Here is a 19,650-nt window from a genome sequence, read left to right as displayed (position 1 = left end):
TCTGGTGGCCTAGTGGGTCTGGGAGCTGCATAATGACCTAGTAGACATTCTGGTGGTGTGGGAGCTACCTAATGACCCAGTAGACAGTCTGGTGGTCTGGGAGCTGCATAATGACCTAGTAGACAGTCTGGTGGTCTAGTGGGTCTGGGAGCTGCATAATGACCTAGTAGACAGTCTGGTGGTCTAGTGGGTCTTGGAGCTGCATCATGACCTATTAGACAGTCTGGTGGTCTAGTGGGTCTGGGAGCTGCATAATGACCTAGTAGACAGTCTGGTGGTCTGGGAGCTACATAATGACCTAGTAGACAGTCTGGTGGTCTAGGAGCTGCATAATGACATGGTAGACAGTCTGGTGGTCTAGTGGGTCTGGGAGCTGCATAATGACCTAGTAGACAGTCTGGTGGTCTAGTTGGTCTGGGAGCTGCATAATGACCTAGTAGACAGTCTGGTGGTCTAGGAGCTGCATAATGACCTAGTAGACAGTCTGGTGGTCTGGGAGCTACATAATGACCTAGTAGACATTCTGGTGGTCTGGGAGCTACATAATGACCTAGTAGACAGTCTGGTGGTCTGGGAGCTGCATAATGACCTAGTAGACAGTCTGGTGGTCTAGTGGGTCTGGGAGCTGCATAATGACCTAGTAGACAGTCTGGTGGTCTGGGAGCTACATAATGACCTAGTAGACAGTCTGGTGGTCTGGGAGCTGCATAATGACCTAGTAGACAGTCTGGTGGTCTAGTGGGTCTGGGAGCTGCATAATGACCTAGTAGACAGTCTGGTGGTCTAGCGGGTCTGGGAGCTGCATAATGACCTAGTAGACAGTCTGGTGGTCTAGGAGCTGCATAATGACCTAGTAGACAGTCTGGTGGTCTGGGAGCTGCATAATGACCTAGTAGACAGTCTGGTGGTCTGGGAGCTACATAATGACCTAGTAGACAGTCTGGTGGTCTGGGAGCTACATAATGACCTAGTAGACAGTCTGGTGGTCTGGGAGCTACATAATGACCTAGTAGACAGTCTGGTGGTCTGGGAGCTACATAATGACCTAGTAGACATTCTGGTGGTCTGGGAGCTGCATAATGACCTAGTAGACAGTCTGGTGGTCTGGGAGCTACATAATGACCTAGTAGACAGTCTGGTGGTCTAGGAGCTGCATAATGACCTAGTAGACAGTCTGGTGGTCTAGTGGGTCTGGGAGCTGCATAAAGACCTAGTAGACAGTCTGGTGGTCTAGGAGCTACATAATGACCTAGTAGACAGTCTGGTGGTCTGGGAGCTGCATAATGACCTAGTAGACAGTCTGATGGTCTGGGAGCTGCATAATGACCTAGTAGACAGTCTGATGGTCTGGGAGCTACATAATGACCTAGTAGACAGTCTGGTGGTCTAGTGGGTCTGGGAGCTGCATAATGACCTAGTAGACAGTCTGGTGGTCTGGGAGCTGCATAATGACCTAGTAGACAGTCTGGTGGTCTAGTGGGTCTGGGAGCTGCATAATGACCTAGTAGACCGTCTGGTGGTCTAGTGGGTCTGGGAGCTGCATAATGACCTAGTAGACAGTCTGGTGGTCTAGTGGGTCTGGGAGCTGCATAATGACCTAGTAGACCGTCTGGTGGTCTAGTGGGTCTGGGAGCTGCATAATGACCTAGTAGACAGTCTGGTGGTCTGGGAGCTGCATAATGACCTAGTGGACAGTCTGGTGGTCTAGTGGGTCTGGGAGCTGCATAATGACCTAGTGGACAGTCTGGTGGTCTAGTGGGTCTGGGAGCTGCATCATGACCTAGTAGACAGTCTGGTGGTATAGTGGGTATTGGAGCTGCATCATGACCTAGTAGACAGTCTGGTGGTCTAGTGGGTCTTGGAGCTGCATCATGACCTAGTAGACAGTCTGGTGGTCTAGTGGGTCTGGGAGCTACATAATGACCTAGTAGACAGTCTGGTGGTCTGGGAGCTACATAATGACCTAGTAGACAGTCTGGTGGTCTAGGAGCTGCATAATGACCTAGTAGACAGTCTGGTGGTCTAGGAGCTGCATAATGACCTAGTAGACAGTCTGGTGGTCTGGGAGCTACATAATGACCTAGTAGACAGTCTGGTGGTCTAGGAGCTGCATAATGACATGGTAGACAGTCTGGTGGTCTAGTGGGTCTGGGAGCTGCATAATGACCTAGTAGACAGTCTGGTGGTCTAGCGGGTCTGGGAGCTGCATAATGACCTAGTAGACAGTCTGGTGGTCTAGGAGCTACATAATGACCTAGTAGACAGTCTGGTGGTCTAGTGGGTCTGGGAGCTGCATAATGACCTAGTGGACAGTCTGGTGGTCTAGTGGGTCTGGGAGCTGCATCATGACCTAGTAGACAGTCTGGTGGTATAGTGGGTATTGGAGCTGCATCATGACCTAGTAGACAGTCTGGTGGTCTAGTGGGTCTTGGAGCTGCATCATGACCTAGTAGACAGTCTGGTGGTCTAGTGGGTCTGGGAGCTGCATAATGACCTAGTAGACAGTCTGGTGGTCTGGGAGCTACATAATGACCTAGTAGACAGTCTGGTGGTCTAGGAGCTGCATAATGACCTAGTAGACAGTCTGGTGGTCTAGGAGCTGCATAATGACATGGTAGACAGTCTGGTGGTCTAGTGGGTCTGGGAGCTGCATAATGACCTAGTAGACAGTCTGGTGCTCTAGCGGGTCTGGGAGCTGCATAATGACCTAGTAGACAGTCTGATGGTCTAGGAGCTACATAATGACCTAGTAGACAGTCTGGTGGTCTAGTGGGTCTGGGAGCTGCATAATGACCTAGTAGACAGTCTGGTGGTCTGGGAGCTGTATAATGAACCTAGTAGACAGTCTGGTGGTCTAGGAGCTGCATAATGACCTAGTAGACAGTCTGGTGGTCTGGGAGCTGCATAATGACCTAGTAGACAGTGTGGTGGTCTGGGAGCTACATAATGACCTAGTAGACAGTCTGGTGGTCTGGGAGCTACATAATGACCTAGTAGACAGTATGGTGGTCTGGGAGCTACATAATGACCTAGTAGACAGTCTGGTGGTCTGGGAGCTACATAATGACCTAGTAGACAGTCTGGTGGTCTAGGAGCTGCATAATTACCTACTAGACAGTCTGGTGGTCTAGTGGGTCTGGGAGCTGCATAATGACCTAGTAGACAGTCTGGTGGTCTGGGAGCTGCATAATAACCTAGTAGACAGTCTGGTGGTCTAGTGGGTCTGGGAGCTGCATAATGACCTAGTGGACAGTCTGGTGGTCTAGGAGCTGCATAATAACCTAGTAGACAGTCTGGTGGTCTAGTGGGTCTTGGAGCTGCATAATGACCTAGTAGACAGTCTGGTGGTCTAGGAGCTACATAATGACCTAGTAGACAGTCTGGTGGTCTAGGAGCTGCATAATAACCTAGTAGACAGTCTGGTGGTCTAGTGGGTCTTGGAGCTGCATAATGACCTAGTAGACAGTCTGGTGGTCTAGGAGCTTCATAATGACCTAGTAGACAGTCTGGTGGTCTAGGAGCTGCATAATGACCTAGTAGACAGTCTGGTGGTCTAGGAGCTGCATAATGACCTAGTAGACAGTCTCGTGGTCTAGGAGCTGCATAATGACCTAGTAGACAGTCTGGTGGTCTAGTGGGTCTGGAAGTTGCATAATGACCTAGTAGACAGTCTGGTGGTCTAGTGGGTCTAGGAGCTGCATAATGACCTAGTAGACAGTCTGGTGGTCTAGGAGCTGCATAATGACCTAGTAGACCGTCTGGTGGTCTAGGAGCTGCATAATGACCTAGTAGACAGTCTGGTGGTCTAGGAGCTGCATAATGACCTAGTAGACAGTCTGGTGGTCTAGGAGCTGTATAATGACCTAGTAGACAGTCTGGTGGTCTAGGAGCTGCATAATGACCTAGTAGACAGTCTGGTGGTCTAGGAGCTGCATAATGACCTAGTAGACAGTCTGGTGGTCTAGGAGCTGCATAATGACCTAGTAGACAGTCTGGTGGTCTGGGAGCTACATAATGACCTAGTAGACAGTCTGGTGGTCTAGGAGCTGCATAATGACCTAGTAGACAGTCTGGTGGTCTAGGAGCTGCATAATGACCTTGTAGACCGTCTGGTGGTCTAGGAGCTGCATAATGACCTAGTAGACAGTCTGGTGGTCTAGGAGCTGCATAATGACCTAGTAGACAGTCTGGTGGTCTAGGAGCTGCATAATGACCTAGTAGACAGTCTGGTGGTCTAGGAGCTGCATAATGACCTAGTAGACAGTCTGGTGGTCTAGGAGCTGCATAATGACCTAGTAGACAGTCTGGTGGTCTAGTGGGTCTGGAAGTTGCATAATGACCTGTTTATTGGAGCACTGCCCTCCCAGGCCGTCCGCCTTGCCGTTCTCTGTCTCCTCAAAAGAACTACACCTGTTCTGTGACGAATGACACTGAATGAAACGCAGGCTGCGCTAACAGTCAAGTGGACACACATACCTGGTCCTCGGTAGTGTGTCTCTGTGCGTTAACCCCCAGGCGAATTGCTACCAACAGAGAGAGTGCCGACTGGTGAATGAGACTAGGAGAGGGTTGACCTCCATCCTATTTTATGATGAGACTATACAATATTTACTATACACAGTCATACTATACATTGAATAGGAGAGAAAATAATAGAGCACACCAGCCTCAGACAGAATTGGCAGCGGACTCTCCATGTTTAGTTTTTTTCAATGTTATGCCGGCGTTTGCAATTAGAGGGCAGCTTTCAAAGAGAATTCAATTTTTTGGGGGGGTGGCGAGAGAGGAAAATCATAACAAGCAGAGATCTTGCACAGATCAAAGGCAGATGTGCTTCAGGCCAATCGGGCGCTTGTCAGTCACGGACATTCAGCATGGGATCCCAAACAATATACACTGAGTGTACAAAATATTAAGAACACCGGCTCGTTCCATGACATAGACTGACCAGGTGAATCCAGGTGAAATATATGATCCCTTATTTATGTCACTTGTTTAATCCACTTCAATCAGTGTAGATGAAGCAGAGGAGATGTTAAAGCAGGATGTTTAAGGCTTGAAACAATTAAAGACATGGTTTGTGTAGGAGTGCCATTGAGAATGTGAATGGGCAAGACAAAACATTGAAGTGCCTTTGAATGGGGTATGGTGGTAGGTGCCAGGCACACCGGTTGGAATGTGTCAAGAACTGCAACGCTGCTGTTCTTTTCACGCTCAACAGTTTCCTGTGTGTATCAAGAATGGTCAACCACCCAAAGGACATCCAGCCAACTTAACACAACTGTGAGAAGCACTGGAGTCAACATGGGCCAGTATCCCTTTGGAACGCTTTCGACACATTGACACTTTCGACACAGAGTCCATGCCCTTACAAATTGAGGATTTTCTGAGGGCAAAAGGGGGTGCAACTCAATATTAGGAAGGGGTTCCTAATGTTTTGTACACTCAGTGTATGTTTTTACTCATGGGTGTGGGGAGGTGCATTTTGTCCATTCACCCCTTTTCTCTCAAGAGTACCCCCAGAGGCTAAAGGTCTGTATAGCCTTTTTAATATAATATCATTTATTAAAATACATACAACCTTTCTTTATTAACTCGGTCCTCACACAATCGCTGGCTGGCTGGCATGTTTCTCTTTCTAGGGGAAAAAGGTGCAAAGAAATAGCCTAGTCTCCTTCCCTCCTGAAGAATCCCAGCAATTTGTGTGTCTGTATCTGTGGCTGGCGGGGTGCCAGGATGAAAAGCATTACGACGACAGAGCCTCTCCTCTGACAGCCTGTCCACTCCAGCCGTCTGTGAAGCTTTTGTTTAGCTTTTTTCTCCTACTTCCTTGTCCTATTCCCCCAGTGCACCATGGGAGAATCTCTTCTCCACAACTAATTGGAGTTGCATGACTTGGCTTTACCCTCTGCCGCACTAGGCCATTTACCGCAGCTGCTCAACGATGATGCGTCGTGTCACTTTTTCTTCTCCCAGACGACGACACCAGCCGCGCTTCGCGCCTCTCCTCCGCCGAGACTTTCTTTCTCTACACAGTTGTACATATCCACTGTTAACGCTGTGTCAACACAGATGACTGGTTTAGTTGGCAAACGTCTCACAGGTTCACGAAGTGTGTTCATAAGGAGGGGAAAGGAGGGAGGAAGGGAAGGGAAGGGGGGGAGGTACTTGCATAGAGCTCTTAGAAGGAAATAGTTGGGAGATCAAACCTCCATTCATCCCGAGTGCAGTCCTTTTTTCATATCATCTACATAACACCATCACTTCCTCCAGAGAAAAAAACCTTCCTATCCCTGGTTGGATGAGTAACTGTAGGATACACACTGTTCTGATTTAATTGAATCTGCCTTTAATTTAGAAAGAAAATAATAAGTCTAGACTGGTGATGGTTGCTGTTAGGAGGAGTGAAGGGGGCCAGGGGAGAACAGGGAGTGTATCGGCTCTTAATCCTTGGAGAGATGGTTATGAATACCAGGAGAGCATGTGGCCTGGCATCGATAATGAGAAAACCTGCTCGCTTGCACTAGAGGTAAAGGCACCTGGAAGTGTCATCCGGCGAATTCTCAAGCATTTTAAAATGCGACACCAGTGTTTTGTAATGCGGCTGTTTGTGTGAGCATGAATATGGAACATCTGCAGGGAGCTTCGTGTGTGTACACGCGCGCGTGTGTGTGTGTGCTGGCGCATGTGTATGTTTTAGCTGTTGGAAGCAATTTGCTGTGGCTGACGGTACACACGACGCCGCAGCTCTCGAGGACACACACACGGATTTGCATGAGCTAATTAGCTCGTCCAAAGTATTTTTTTTGCATTTGCCAGTTGATTAAAAAACAATGCTAATTTGAATTAATTAAATTAGTAATTCTTAATTCCTTCCAGGGATCCTTTATTGCTCGGTGCAATCTTAAACACGGCCCACATTAAAGTGTGTAGGAGTTAATTGAGAGTGTGTGCACAGATTTCTGTCCCCCTGCCTGGCGTAAAGCTTCTTGTCATTCACCGCGTGTGTGTTGACTTAGATCCAGGCATTAGCTGATTGCCCTGTCAACAGTGATCAGAACGTACAGGCACACAGCCCGAGTGTCCTGTGTTGATAAAGTTCAACTGGGATAAACAAGGTGTTAACCAGCTGAACCTGTGCACTTTTCATTGCTCAGAAAACAAGCAAATAATCGACAAATGTGAAAAACGCTAACAAGGATGTGATGAAAATTGAATTAGTATGAGAAGAACCTGGTATAAGTAGAGGATCTGACAATCCTGACAATATTTGGACAATACACGCACTTTTATATTGGAAAATCACGTGTTGGTGTCATTCATAACATGATGTCCGTATGGTCACAAAGAGCTTCGCATACACAAACTCACACCCTTTCTCTCCTTTCTCTCTCTTTCTTTCTCTCTCCCTCGCTCGCTCGCTCTCTCTCCCTCTCCCTCTGTCTCTGTCTCTCCTCAGGGCCCATGCAAGAGACAGTCTACGATTTCTGGAGGATGGTGTGGCATGAGAACACGGCAACCATCGTCATGGTGACCAACCTGGTGGAGGTGGGCAGGGTGAGTACCACGAGACCCCAGACACACACACGCATAAACACACACACACAGTCACACACTACACACACTAAAGACAAACTCAATTCTGGTACATTTTATTGATTCAGCCAATAAATAAATCAAGTAAACTAAAAGGTGGACATTTTCCAGGCCTGGCATACAGAAACCAGGGGCCCAACATTTGAGTGTTTTCTGGAAAGCAACGCTATACAATGCCAATCTACTGGGGTGTAATGTCCCGTGTGGGTACAGACCTCGTTCAAGCCAATCAACCATTGGTTAAAGCCTTGAAAGGCGTGATCAGAGAGTGATCTGACCGGTTAGTCGAATAAGCTCTCTGAAGCTGTCAAACCCATAACAATACACGTGCACGCACGCACACACACACAATCATACACACTCTCACGCACACACTCATACACACAACGACAGAGAGGGCATGCCTAACCTGTCAGTGGCTCATTTAAGGAAGGGCCCCAACTCCCGCTGGCACCATATCAAATCAACAAAAGGGAACCGAGTGATGCACGGCCACAAAGCGCTAGCCAAGCGGGTGAATCCTCCCACCACCTGGTGCTATTGTTTTAACCACTCAGCCCTGGCTGTCCCATCTTGCCCCCTGTTGAGTCTCCACTCTCCAGGCCCCTTCAGTGGGCTGCAGGCAGGCCAGGGTCGGCAGGCAGGGAGGCACAGCGGCATTCTTTTCCACCATAATAATAAAAACCACTCACTCCACAGCCATTGTCTGCTAGGCCGCTTCACCACTGATGAACTCTGGGAAATCCCTTCTCCCAGGCTTCTGTCGCTTTTCGCGTTCATGCCAAGCAGTTTTGTTTGTTTTCGATCTAGCCTGTCTCCTGTTTCTACATCCCTTCTGGACCGCAGGTGGAGGGAGCACAAGGCACAACTAGACGTGAAGAATAACACTACCCCAGATAATGTGTTAGTGAGTGACGCAGGCAGCCACCCAAAGCATATCGCTGGCTGATCATCTATATCGTAGCTGTCAGACACGGTTGGGATTAATAGGATATTTCTGCCGAGACTTCATCTATAGGATGCTCTTCAGGGATAAGCTAGCTGAAGTATCAGGGGGATCTGAGAGGCTGGAGGATCTGGAGCGTCTTGACTTGAGCTCCATACTGTTTATGATCGTGTCACTGGATACCCAACTTCCTTTCACTGATGATCAGGGCTGAAGCTGCAGTCAGCTCCACAGTGACCCTGTACACTTTATTTATCCTGTCAGATTGTGATGAGGTACCTAGTAAGACTCGGATGGATATCTAATCGTACTAACCCAAATCATCCTCCCAATGTTTTATTTTGTGTGAGTGTATTTATGTTTTAAGGCTACATTACACTCTGTGACCAGTAGGAGTGCTTTGTATTGTTAAACCTCTCTTCCTATCACGGATCATGTACTTAATCCAAGTTCCTCTCAGAACCGTCGCCTGCTGTCCTTACATGCTTACCCAGTGTGGCACACAACACCTGAGAGAATGGAAGTGGCACTAGTTTGACAAAGCCGTATTAGTCTCTGTGGTGGTAGGTATAAGAAAACTAGTTGTTCCAGATAGCTCTCCTAGATTGGCATTCTTTAAAGATCCACAATGCAGGAATCGCTTTACCATTCCCTGCTTGGTAAAATTCTAATAGTTCGCCTAATTTCAGTTTGTGACAAAACAAGCAGTCATTATGTAGAGAATTATTGTACTATCTAAACCACTGTGAAATATATTTTTCACAACCAAAAATATAGTATTTTCAGCTGTTTGAAGCTGGTGTACAAAACCGAAAGTTAAAGAGGCAAAAACTAAACTTAAGAACATGAAGCATAGAAATAGTGCACGTAGAACATATTTACAGCTTCTTAAAATTGCTTTCAATGACAATGAAAGATCAATAACTCAAATTGCTGTATGAATTTGGTCAGGTCGCCCAAAACGTTTAATAAGCTCTTGTCTGGGCTTCCCACAAGAAGGAAAGCACATGGACACAGAGATCTGAAATTCTTTAGGCTACTAGCTATGAGTCCTTGAATAGAAACCTTATGGGATCATCTTAAAATCGTCTCCAACGACATTGAGATTCCTCTTAAAGGCTATATCAGGAAACAGGGCCTAGTAGGAGATGAGGGCATAAGGAAGCATATTCATGCAACCTACTTTAGAAAATGGCTTCCAAGATCTGAATGTACCAACTACATGTAATTGAGCGGCCCAGTACTGTAAAGACATGAAATACAAAACTACAGTACACCATCATAAACCATGTATTAAAATCGATCATGCTCCCGGGTGGCGCAGCGGTCTAAGTGTTAGAGGCGTCACTACAGACCCTGGTTCGATTCCAGGCTATATCACAACCGGCTGTGATTGGGAGTCCCATAGGGCAACGCACAATTGGCCCAGCGTCGTCCGGTATAGGGTTTGGCCGGGGTAGGCCGTCATTGTAAATAAGAATGTGTTCTTAATTGACTTGCCTAGTTAAATAAAGGTTAAATAAAATAAAAAATGCTCGACAGATTATCAAATCAAACCACGAAATGGTTTGTCACAATGGTACTTCCATCATACCGTTTACATGCAAGAGTAACTCACTAATGTGTGTGTGAATGGAAGTAGGGTCTCTCTAACATCTCTTTATATTCTTACTGAAAGGTCCAATGCAACTGTTTTTATCTCAATATCAAATAATTTCCAGTTATTTCTGTTAGTCAGACCGCTGCTACTAATTGACGATTTGCTCATTATGACCAGTTGAATACTAAATACTTTAAGGTATAGCTGTGTCTTTTTCTATACCAAGGAAGTCACCAGGGAAACCCTACCTCTTGGAAACACTCATATTATTATTCTATATTTGTCTCTCCATGATCAACACTGTCACAGAAGACAGATAGTAATATCATTTAAGAAAACAGAGATTCCTATCGCAGTTAAACAATGTTTTCCGGTCCTCTCCAGAGAAGTAACTATAATTGCTTCCAGTGCTGACAGCTAGCGTGACTAAGGCGGAGCTGCGGGAGAATAATGTACGTGGCCATTAAAACACAATTATATCACCAATTAGACCCCCCCCCCCCTAATTACACTATCACAAAGGAGACAGCAGGGGAGGGGAGAGGAAGGGTGGAGGAAGAGGAGGGCGGTAGGGAGGGAAAAGAGGACAGACAGATGGAGAAATGGAGAGGAAGATAAGGATGACCCGGAGAGAAGATAAGGCTGGTGTGAGTGACAGAGAAGAGGACGGAGGGAGGGAGCAGAGAGAGAGCGGGAGAGAGAGGATACCATCAGAAAATCCAGGACTGAAAAAACTAAAACAGAGACTGTGAAGAAGAGGCTCAAACTTTTGTTGAATTTCATTGATTGTTCAATTGCCAAATTAGGGAAGTAACTTCCACTGTGTACGAAATAGGCCTATATGCTTTTACACCTCTTACTGTGGGGGAGGGGCCAGATAAGTGAGGTGGTATCATCATAGAATCTGCGCTGTGAGACTTCTGGTGACCCCAGGGTTCACAACCTCTTAATGAGGAAAGAGCCCAGTGGTGCAGTATGGGTAATTAGAGCTGGGACATTTGAGCATCTGCTCTAACAAAGAGGAGGGCCACCTGCCTGTCGCTATATGGGACAGCACCAAGATGTCACTCACTGGCTGCGTCTCAAATGGCACTCTAGGGTGCCAAAGTAGTGCGCTATACAGGAAATAGTGTGCCAAAGTAGTGCGCTATACAGGGAATAGGGTGCCATTTCAGACACAACAATTTCACAAGCTGACATGACCTTCTCAGACCTTTCGTCTTGTCCATTGGGAGTCATACGTCACACTGTTGGATGGTTGATGCCCAGTTTGAAGTGATCATAAAGTGTGTGATAGTGGTCAAACTGGACTGTAGTGGTTGTGATGTTAAAGGAGGGTCTGTCTGTGTGTTCTGTGATTGAGGTGAACCTGTTCAACACAACTCACTAAGAGAGCAGAATTATATTTACGGAACTTTAATGGTAAAAAAAACTTTTGAGTTGACTCACAAATGAACTGTTGTCCAACAACACCTTACACAATAGACTACCTTCAGTAACATGCACACATTCTCATCCCAACGCTCCCAAACTCACCACACAGAAGTAAGTACATTAAGTTCCAAACTAGGCAAAAATGTCTGTCAGGTTTTCACCTTGAACGAACAGAAAATATATTTCAAGGTGTGGACGGAGGTTGTTGACAAGCAACTAAACTGCGGTCAGGTCATCCCATTACACCCTGTGTCCCCTCTGTCCCCTCAGGTGAAGTGCTGTAAGTACTGGCCTGACGACACTGAGATCTACAGGGACATGAAGGTGACCCTCATCGAGACCCAGCTGCTGTCAGAGTACGTCATCAGGACCTTCGCCGTGGAAAAGGTACGGACACTCCAAGTGATCATGATATTGGAAGTTATTCATTGTAGTGTATTGTTTTCCATTGTATGTATTATATATAAAGCAACATGTAAAGTGTTGGTCCCATGTATCATGAGCTGAAATAAAAGATCCCAGAAATGTTCTATATGCATAAAAAGCAAATTTCTCTAGCATTTTCTGCACAAATTTGTTTACATCCCTGTTACTGAGCATTTCTCCTTTGCCAAGATAATCCATCCACCTGAAAGGTGTGGCATATCAAGAAGCTGATTAAACAGCATGATCATTACACAGGTGCACCTTGTGCTGGGGACAATAAAATACCACTCTGAAAAGGTACGTTTTGTCACACAACACAATGTGCCACAGATGTCTCAAGTTTTGAGGGAGTGTGCAATTGGCATGCTGACTGCAGGAATGTCCACCAGAGCTGTTGCCAGATCATTGAATGTTAATTTCTCTACCATAAACATTGTTTTTGAGAATTTGGAAGTATGTCCAAACGGCCTCTCATCCGCAGACCACATATAACCACGCCAGCCCAGGACCTCCACATCCGACTTCTTCACCTGTGGGATCATCTGAGACCAGCCAACCGGACAAGTGATGAAACTGTGGGTTTGCACAACTGAAGAATTGCTGCATATACTGTCAGAAAGCGTCTCAGGGAAGCTCATCTGCGTGCACCTCGTCCTAACCAGGGTCTTGACCCGACTGCAGTTTGGCGTCGTAACCGATTTCAGTGGTCAAATTCTCACCTTTGATGGCCACTAGCACACTGGAGAAGTATGCGCTTCACAGATTTATCCCGGCTTCAGTTGTATTGGGCAGATGGATGTATGGCGTTGTGTGGGCGAGCAGTTTGCTGATGTCAATGTTGTGAACAGAGTGCCCCGTGGTGGTGGGTTTATGCTATGGGCAGGCATAAGCAATCAACAACGAACACCATTGCATTTTATCGGTGGCAATTTGAATGCACAGAGATACCTTGACAAGATCCTGATGCCCATTGTCATGCCATTCATCAGCTGCCATAACCTCATGTTTCAGCATGATAATGCACGGGCCCCATGTCGCAAGGATCTGTACACAATTGGAAGCTGAAAATGTCCCAGTTCTTCCATGACCTGCATACTCACCAAACATGCCACCCATTGAGCATGTTTGGGATGCTCTGGATCGATGTGTACGACAGCGTGTTCTAGTTCCCGACAATATCCAGCAACTTCACACAGCCATTGAAGAGGAGTGGGACAACATTCCACATGCCACAATCAACAGCCTGATCAACTCTATGTGAAGGAGATGTTGCGCAGCATGAGGCAAATAAATGGTGGTCACACCAGATACTGACTGGCTTTCTGATCCATGCCCCTACCTTTTTTTTAAGGTATCTGTAACCAACAGATGCATATCTGTATTCCCAGTCGTGAAATCAATAGATTAGGGCCTAATGAATTTATTTAAATGTTCTGATTTCCTAATATGAACTGTAACTCCCACCTAGGCAATAAACGGAAGTCATTTTTCTCCAGAACACTCACCAAGCATTGGCTATCACTGCCTTAACGCTATTCATACTTATCACCGTCATGTTTTTCCTATACTACCTCACTTTCAGAGAAGGGGTTTCCTGGTTGTTTTCTATTTAGACATGCTAGCTACTATATGCCACCCCTGGACAGAGCTTCATGTACTCACCACTACTTTAATGAAGGTTCTTAGATACGTCCTTTATAATAGGTCCATCTGTCTTTCAGAATGCCTGTCTGTCTGTATAATAGCCATTTTGTTTCTCATCCTATTGTACTCAGAGCTGTTACCAGGCCTATCCACTTTTCCACTTCTTCTATCCCCATGGGCTTTTAAGCTGTGAATATTTCCCCTGCCGTGTGTGTGTGTGTGTGTGTGTGTGTGTGTGTGTGTGTGTGTGTGTGTGTGTGTGTGTGTGTGTGTGTGTGTGTGTGTGTGTGTGTGTGTGTGTGTGTGTGTGTGTGTGTGTGTGTGTGTGTGTGTGTGTGTGTGCGCATGAGTGCTCAAGGCTCAGATGGGTGTCCGCCCTGCCGTCTGTATCCAGCCTGCTTGCTGTGTGTGTGAATCACCACTCTCCTCCAGCTGTTTTTCTCCTCTTCCATCCCCCCAGAGATGGGCTTTGTCATCCCTGCTTTATCTACTTTAGTCCCTCCCCCCAAGATCAAAACACAACTTTGATCATGAAAACAGCTAACTTTAAAGTGCTTATAGGGAGGTACAGGGGGAGAGGAGGGGAGGGGAGAGGAGAGGAGGGGAGAGAGAGCTGCTGCTCAAAGTTAAAAAGCTCTGGGTCTGTTTGGGTGTGCGTGTGTGGGTGCCTGCATATACATGTGCATGTGTCAGAAGTCCAGGCATCTGTATGACCTCTGATGTTTGTGTCCTTGGTACTTGTGAATCCAAATGAAGTAATCAACTCTGTATCTTTCGGTCTTCTCTCTCTAGAGGGGAGCCCATGAGATCCGGGAGATCCGTCAGTTCCACTTCACGGGCTGGCCGGACCACGGGGTGCCCTACCACGCCACCGGCCTGCTTGGCTTCGTACGCAGGGTCAAGTCCAAGACCCCTGCCAATGCCGGGCCCATGGTGGTCCACTGCAGGTCAGACACACTCACTGTGGCTTCTGGCTGTCTGTATACATCTCTACCTTTCGCTCTTTTTTTCCTCTCATCTCTCTTTCCATCTCTTTCTCTCTCTTTCTCTCTACTCCCTCTCGCTCTATTTTCTCTCTCTCTCTCTCTCTCTCTGACTCTTCATCCGGTATGACTCAGAAAGAAGTTCCTAATGGATATTAGTTAAGTCATCTCACTCCCAAGATCAGCCACACTAAATAAAGTGGATCTGCTATTGTCAGCCACAGCTCCAACTGTTTAGACTGTCATGTACAATCTGTACTGATGTTTCCAATCGAAATAGTCCCAAAAAATTTGGCAACCGGTGCTTTTCTATGAAGAGTGTGTGTTGTGCTCTGATTCTCACGCTGTATGTGCGTGTGTGTGTGTGTGTGTGTGTGTGTGCTTGCGTCATCAGTGCGGGGGCGGGCAGGACCGGCTGTTTCATCGTGATTGACATCATGCTGGACATGGCTGAGAGAGAGGGTGTGGTCGACATCTACAACTGTGTGAGAGAGTTGCGCTCACGAAGGGTTAATATGGTCCAGACAGAGGTAAGAATGACCCTGTCCCTGCTCGAACCCAAATACACAGGGAGAGAGAGAAACACGCACACAGAGACGTACATACACAAACAGACACACACACACACCATTACACGACCCTGCTCCAAGTGTCTTTACTCGCTTCCACTGTACACAATCCCAAACACACCACACGCACTCGCGCATACACATTCTTGTATAACTAACCTTGTGTGGACACACAATTCAATCCCATTCAAAATCCTATTTTTCCTAAACCTAACCTTAACCTGAATACCTAACCCTAGCACCTACACCTAGCACCTAACCCTAAAACGAACCCTAACACTAATTCTAACCTTAACCCTAAAACCCACAAGTGTAGTTAAACACACACACACACACACACACACACACACACACACACACACACACACACACACACACACACACACACACACACACACACACACACACACACACACACACACGTTCCCCAAACAGGCACATTTCATTCTGTCAATACATGATACACATGAAACCATGGACCATACAGGACAGGGTGTGTATTCTCCAACACAATGTGACAGACTTGTAGTGTCTACAATTTCTGGATTCTTCTTTTGTATCTAAAATTCCACTGGCACAACCAATCCCAAACATCTGACCAAACAGACAATGTGACACAATGATATTTGACAAGGAACATGAGCCAACTCATTAGCCCTGTGCAAATATTATTCAGCTCAGAGTAAAAATGCAACAGACTAGTGTTTGCTTTTAAAGATAGTTAATAGCCGATGAGTTAGAACGCATAAAAACATGCTAAAGTTCCAACTCCTAACTCCCTGACCATACTATATTAATGCACAATAAACAAGTGTCTAATGTCGTGCTGTATGCAAGCTTTACTTTGTTTGATTCCCATGACATATACTTTTAATTGATGTGAACTGACAAAGTCATAGCTCAAAAACTATTCAAAGTTTACTTGGAGCACATGCTGTATCATATAAATGACATTCTTCTCCCCGTTGCACAAAAAAAGCCAGTTTGTGTCTTGTCGTGATATTTCGTAATATTTTGATGACAACCGGGTAGGCTGCAAATCCATTTCACCTCCAACTCCATATCCAAGGACAGGAGTCTGACATCACTGTAGCCTAACCTGAAAACCACTGACCCTCTGCTCCCAAGGATTTTGTCAGAAGTGACAAGTCGAGACGTTTCTGAAATGTCACTTCATAAATGATTTACGTCAAGCCCGGGGCCTTTTTCCTGAGAGAAGGAGAGGAAAAGGGGGAGAATGAAAGAGAGAGAGAGTGGTAGTATTGACAGAGGAAAGAGAGAGAGTGGTAGTATTGACAGAGGAAAGAGAGAGAGTGGTAGTATTGACAGAGGAAAGAGAGAGAGTGGTAGTATTGACAGAGGAAAGAGAGAGAGTGGTAGTATTGACAGAGGAAAGAGAGAGAGTGGTAGTATTGACAGAGGAAAGAGAGAGAGTCGTAGTATTGACAGAGGAAAGAGAGAGAGTGGTATTATTGACAGAGGAAAGAGCGAGAGAGAGTGGTATTATTGACAGAGGAAAGAGCGAGAGAGAGTGGTATTATTGACAGAGGAAAGAGCGAGAGAGAGTGGTATTATTGACAGAGGAAAGAGCGAGAGAGAGTGGTAGTATTGACAGAGGAAAGAGCGAGAGAGAGTGGTAGTATTGACAGAGGAAAGAGCGAGAGAGAGTGGTAGTATTGACAGAGGAAAGAGCGAGAGAGAGTGGTAGTATTGACAGAGGAAAGAGCGAGAGAGAGTGGTAGTATTGACAGAGGAAAGAGCGAGAGAGAGTGGTAGTATTGACAGAGGAAAGAGAGAGAGAGAGAGTGGTAGTATTGACAGAGGAAAGGTCAATGGGAATGGTCACTGTGGAGGTGACACAGACAGTTTCCCAAATAGCACCCTATTCCCTTATATAGTGAACTACTAACCTGGAGAAAGGAAGTCCATAGGGTACCCGTTGGCTCAGCCACAGTCTTAGCAAACACAGAAGGGTTTAAACAACATGAGAGAATACCCAGCCCCAATGTCTACCATCCAGGATTCTGTATTTCTCAAGACCAATTGGAAAACCGAGGATTGGATTAGGATTTGATTTGATTTCTCACCAAAAATGGCTTTTGGAACCATGTCATGACATTTACATTTACATTTAAGTCATTTAGCAGACGCTCTTATCCAGAGCGACTTACAAATTGGAAAGTTCATACATATTCATCCTGGTCCCCCCGTGGGGAATGAACCCACAACCCTGGCGTTGCAAGCGCCATGCTCTACCAACTGAGCCACACGGGACCGTGTGGCTCAGTTGGCTTGACTTGAGTCAATCATCACTTTGGTGTGGTCATGTTTCTGTGTTACCTTAATGTGTAGGTAACTATTGGTGCTTTGTTCTCAGTGTGAGGTCTTCCTGGTGTATGTCTAGGCGTAGCATGGCGTTCTGTCCCTCACGATATCCCGTGGCCCGCTCTGTGTCTTACAGGAGCAGTACGTGTTCATCCACGACGCCATCTTGGAGGCGTGTCTGTGCGGGGACACCACCATCCCAGCCAACCAGCTGCGATCGGTCTACTATGACATGAACCGCCTGGACCCCCAGACTAACTCCAGCCAGATCAAAGAGGAGTTCAGGGTACTGTGTGTGTGTGTGTGTGTGTGTGTGTGTGTGTGTGTGTGTGTGTGTGTGTGTGTGTGTGTGTGTGTGTGTGTGTGTGTGTGTGTGTGTGTGTGTGTGTGTGTGTGTGTGTGTGTGTGTGTGTGTGTGTGTGTGTGTGTGTGTGTGTGTGTGTGAGAGAGTGAGCGTTGTTCATCATACATGCATACATATATTGTATATTGGTGTACATAAATGCTCTTCACTCCAAGGCACAATTGAAGGTATCTACCAGGCTCATATCCCCCCTCCCTCCAGACTCTGAACATGGTGACTCCTACGTTGCGTGTGGAGGACTGCAGCATCGCCCTGCTCCCCAGGAACCACGAGAAGAACCGCTGCATGGACGTCCTCCCGCCAGACCGCTGTCTGCCCTTCCTCATCACCATCGACGGAGAGAGTTCCAATTACATCAACGCCGCTCTCATGGACGTACGTCTCACACACACACACACTCATTCTCACACACACTCAAACTTAGGCACGCTCACTCGTAACCTTTTTAAATGACTTGCAGTGTCAGTCCGTGTGCAAGTCATTGGATGTAAATGTACTGCTGGAAAAGTGCTGAGTCAATAGTGGAACTGTTCTTTTTTTAATCATTGTGCTGAAATATGATGATGTGGATAGGTCACTGTTCAATCACCGATCTACATAAAGGGCAGATTTGGCGCTTTGAATGAAGAGCAAACTTTATTAGTGGTAGATTAGTGGCATATTGGCTGTCTGTGACATAACTTCTTTATTATGGAGAAAGGAGAGAGGGAGGGAGTGGGAGAGACAGACATAGAGGGAGCAAAGGGGACGGAAGAGGGAGGAGTTGGGGAATAGCGTAGAGGGAGAAGGAAAGGGGAAGAAGGAAACCGAGAGAGAGCGCGCAAGGGACAGCGGGCGACTCAGCAGTCCTGGGGTGTCCTGTGGTTAAATAGCTGGTGTGTAAATAGCCCATCCATCTCTATAATAATCACCCCATGTTACTTAGCCAACCGTTTCCCAGCCAAACCTAAACAGTAGAGGGACAGTGTATCATGTTGATGAATGGCTAGTGCTTTTTCTCTGCTTCCACCAACAATTACATCCTCATCGAAAATGATTCAAAAACAGATGGCTTTGGATGGATTTGTCCCATCGTCATGGAAATAACCAAAAACATTCATAATTGCAATGTGTTTTTTGTCGAACGGAGCAGTATGACTCAGTTTGGATTGGCTTTATGGAAATAATTTGTCACCAATTATACTCATGCATATTTGGTATATACAATAAGGATATAGTATGTGGTCTTAGTGTAGTGGATAGTGGAATTCATTCAGAATGGTCATGAATACCTGGAAATATATAGGTTCCCTGTACATGATTCCTCAAAAACAAAGTGGCCCGCAGACCTCAGATACATACAACCTCACTTAGTAACCTGAACTTGATTGTGAGAATTCCCTGCTTTATGACTAAAGGCCTGATGACATGTCCTTGATCTTAGTGACGTAAATACTGGCTTTCTGTTCATGTTGGGGTTGCTGACTTTCTCTTCCTCGTCGTTTTCCTCCTCCGCAGAGCTACAAGCAGCCGTCTGCGTTCATCGTTACCCAGCACCCCTTGCCCAACACGGTCAAAGACTTCTGGAGGCTGGTGCTGGACTACCACTGCACCTCTATAGTGATGCTCAACGACGTTGACCCAGCACAAGTAAGACTAACACACACACGCACACACACACACGAGAGGCCAATCAAGTCACTCCCAACCATGTGACGCTATGCAATCCTTTATCATACTATCAGACATTCCAGTCTCAGTCATAGACTAGTCATTAGTACATG

The 19,650-nt window shown here is 46.3% G+C and overlaps 1 protein-coding gene across 10 annotated transcripts in view; it reads left to right on the top strand.

The window, feature by feature from the left end:
* The window catches only part of LOC139531751 (receptor-type tyrosine-protein phosphatase mu-like), a 307,488-nt gene that overhangs the window by 277,460 nt on the left and 10,378 nt on the right, over positions 1–19,650 (top strand). For all 10 annotated transcript variants that reach the window (XM_071328521.1, XM_071328518.1, XM_071328517.1 and 7 more), the window contains 7 exons: positions 7,460–7,557; positions 11,847–11,963; positions 14,439–14,593; positions 15,024–15,159; positions 17,660–17,809; positions 18,089–18,262; positions 19,385–19,516. In XM_071328521.1, coding sequence (XP_071184622.1) covers positions 7,460–7,557; positions 11,847–11,963; positions 14,439–14,593; positions 15,024–15,159; positions 17,660–17,809; positions 18,089–18,262; positions 19,385–19,516 — 962 coding nt within the window. The remainder of the gene's footprint in view (positions 1–7,459; positions 7,558–11,846; positions 11,964–14,438; positions 14,594–15,023; positions 15,160–17,659; positions 17,810–18,088; positions 18,263–19,384; positions 19,517–19,650) is intronic.

The sequence above is a fragment of the Salvelinus alpinus genome, chromosome 10 (assembly GCF_045679555.1).
Source record: "Salvelinus alpinus chromosome 10, SLU_Salpinus.1, whole genome shotgun sequence".
Classification (NCBI taxonomy): Eukaryota; Metazoa; Chordata; class Actinopteri; order Salmoniformes; family Salmonidae; genus Salvelinus; species Salvelinus alpinus.
Note: the sequence above shows the minus strand (reverse complement) of the source record. Positions and strands in the feature narration are given on the sequence as shown.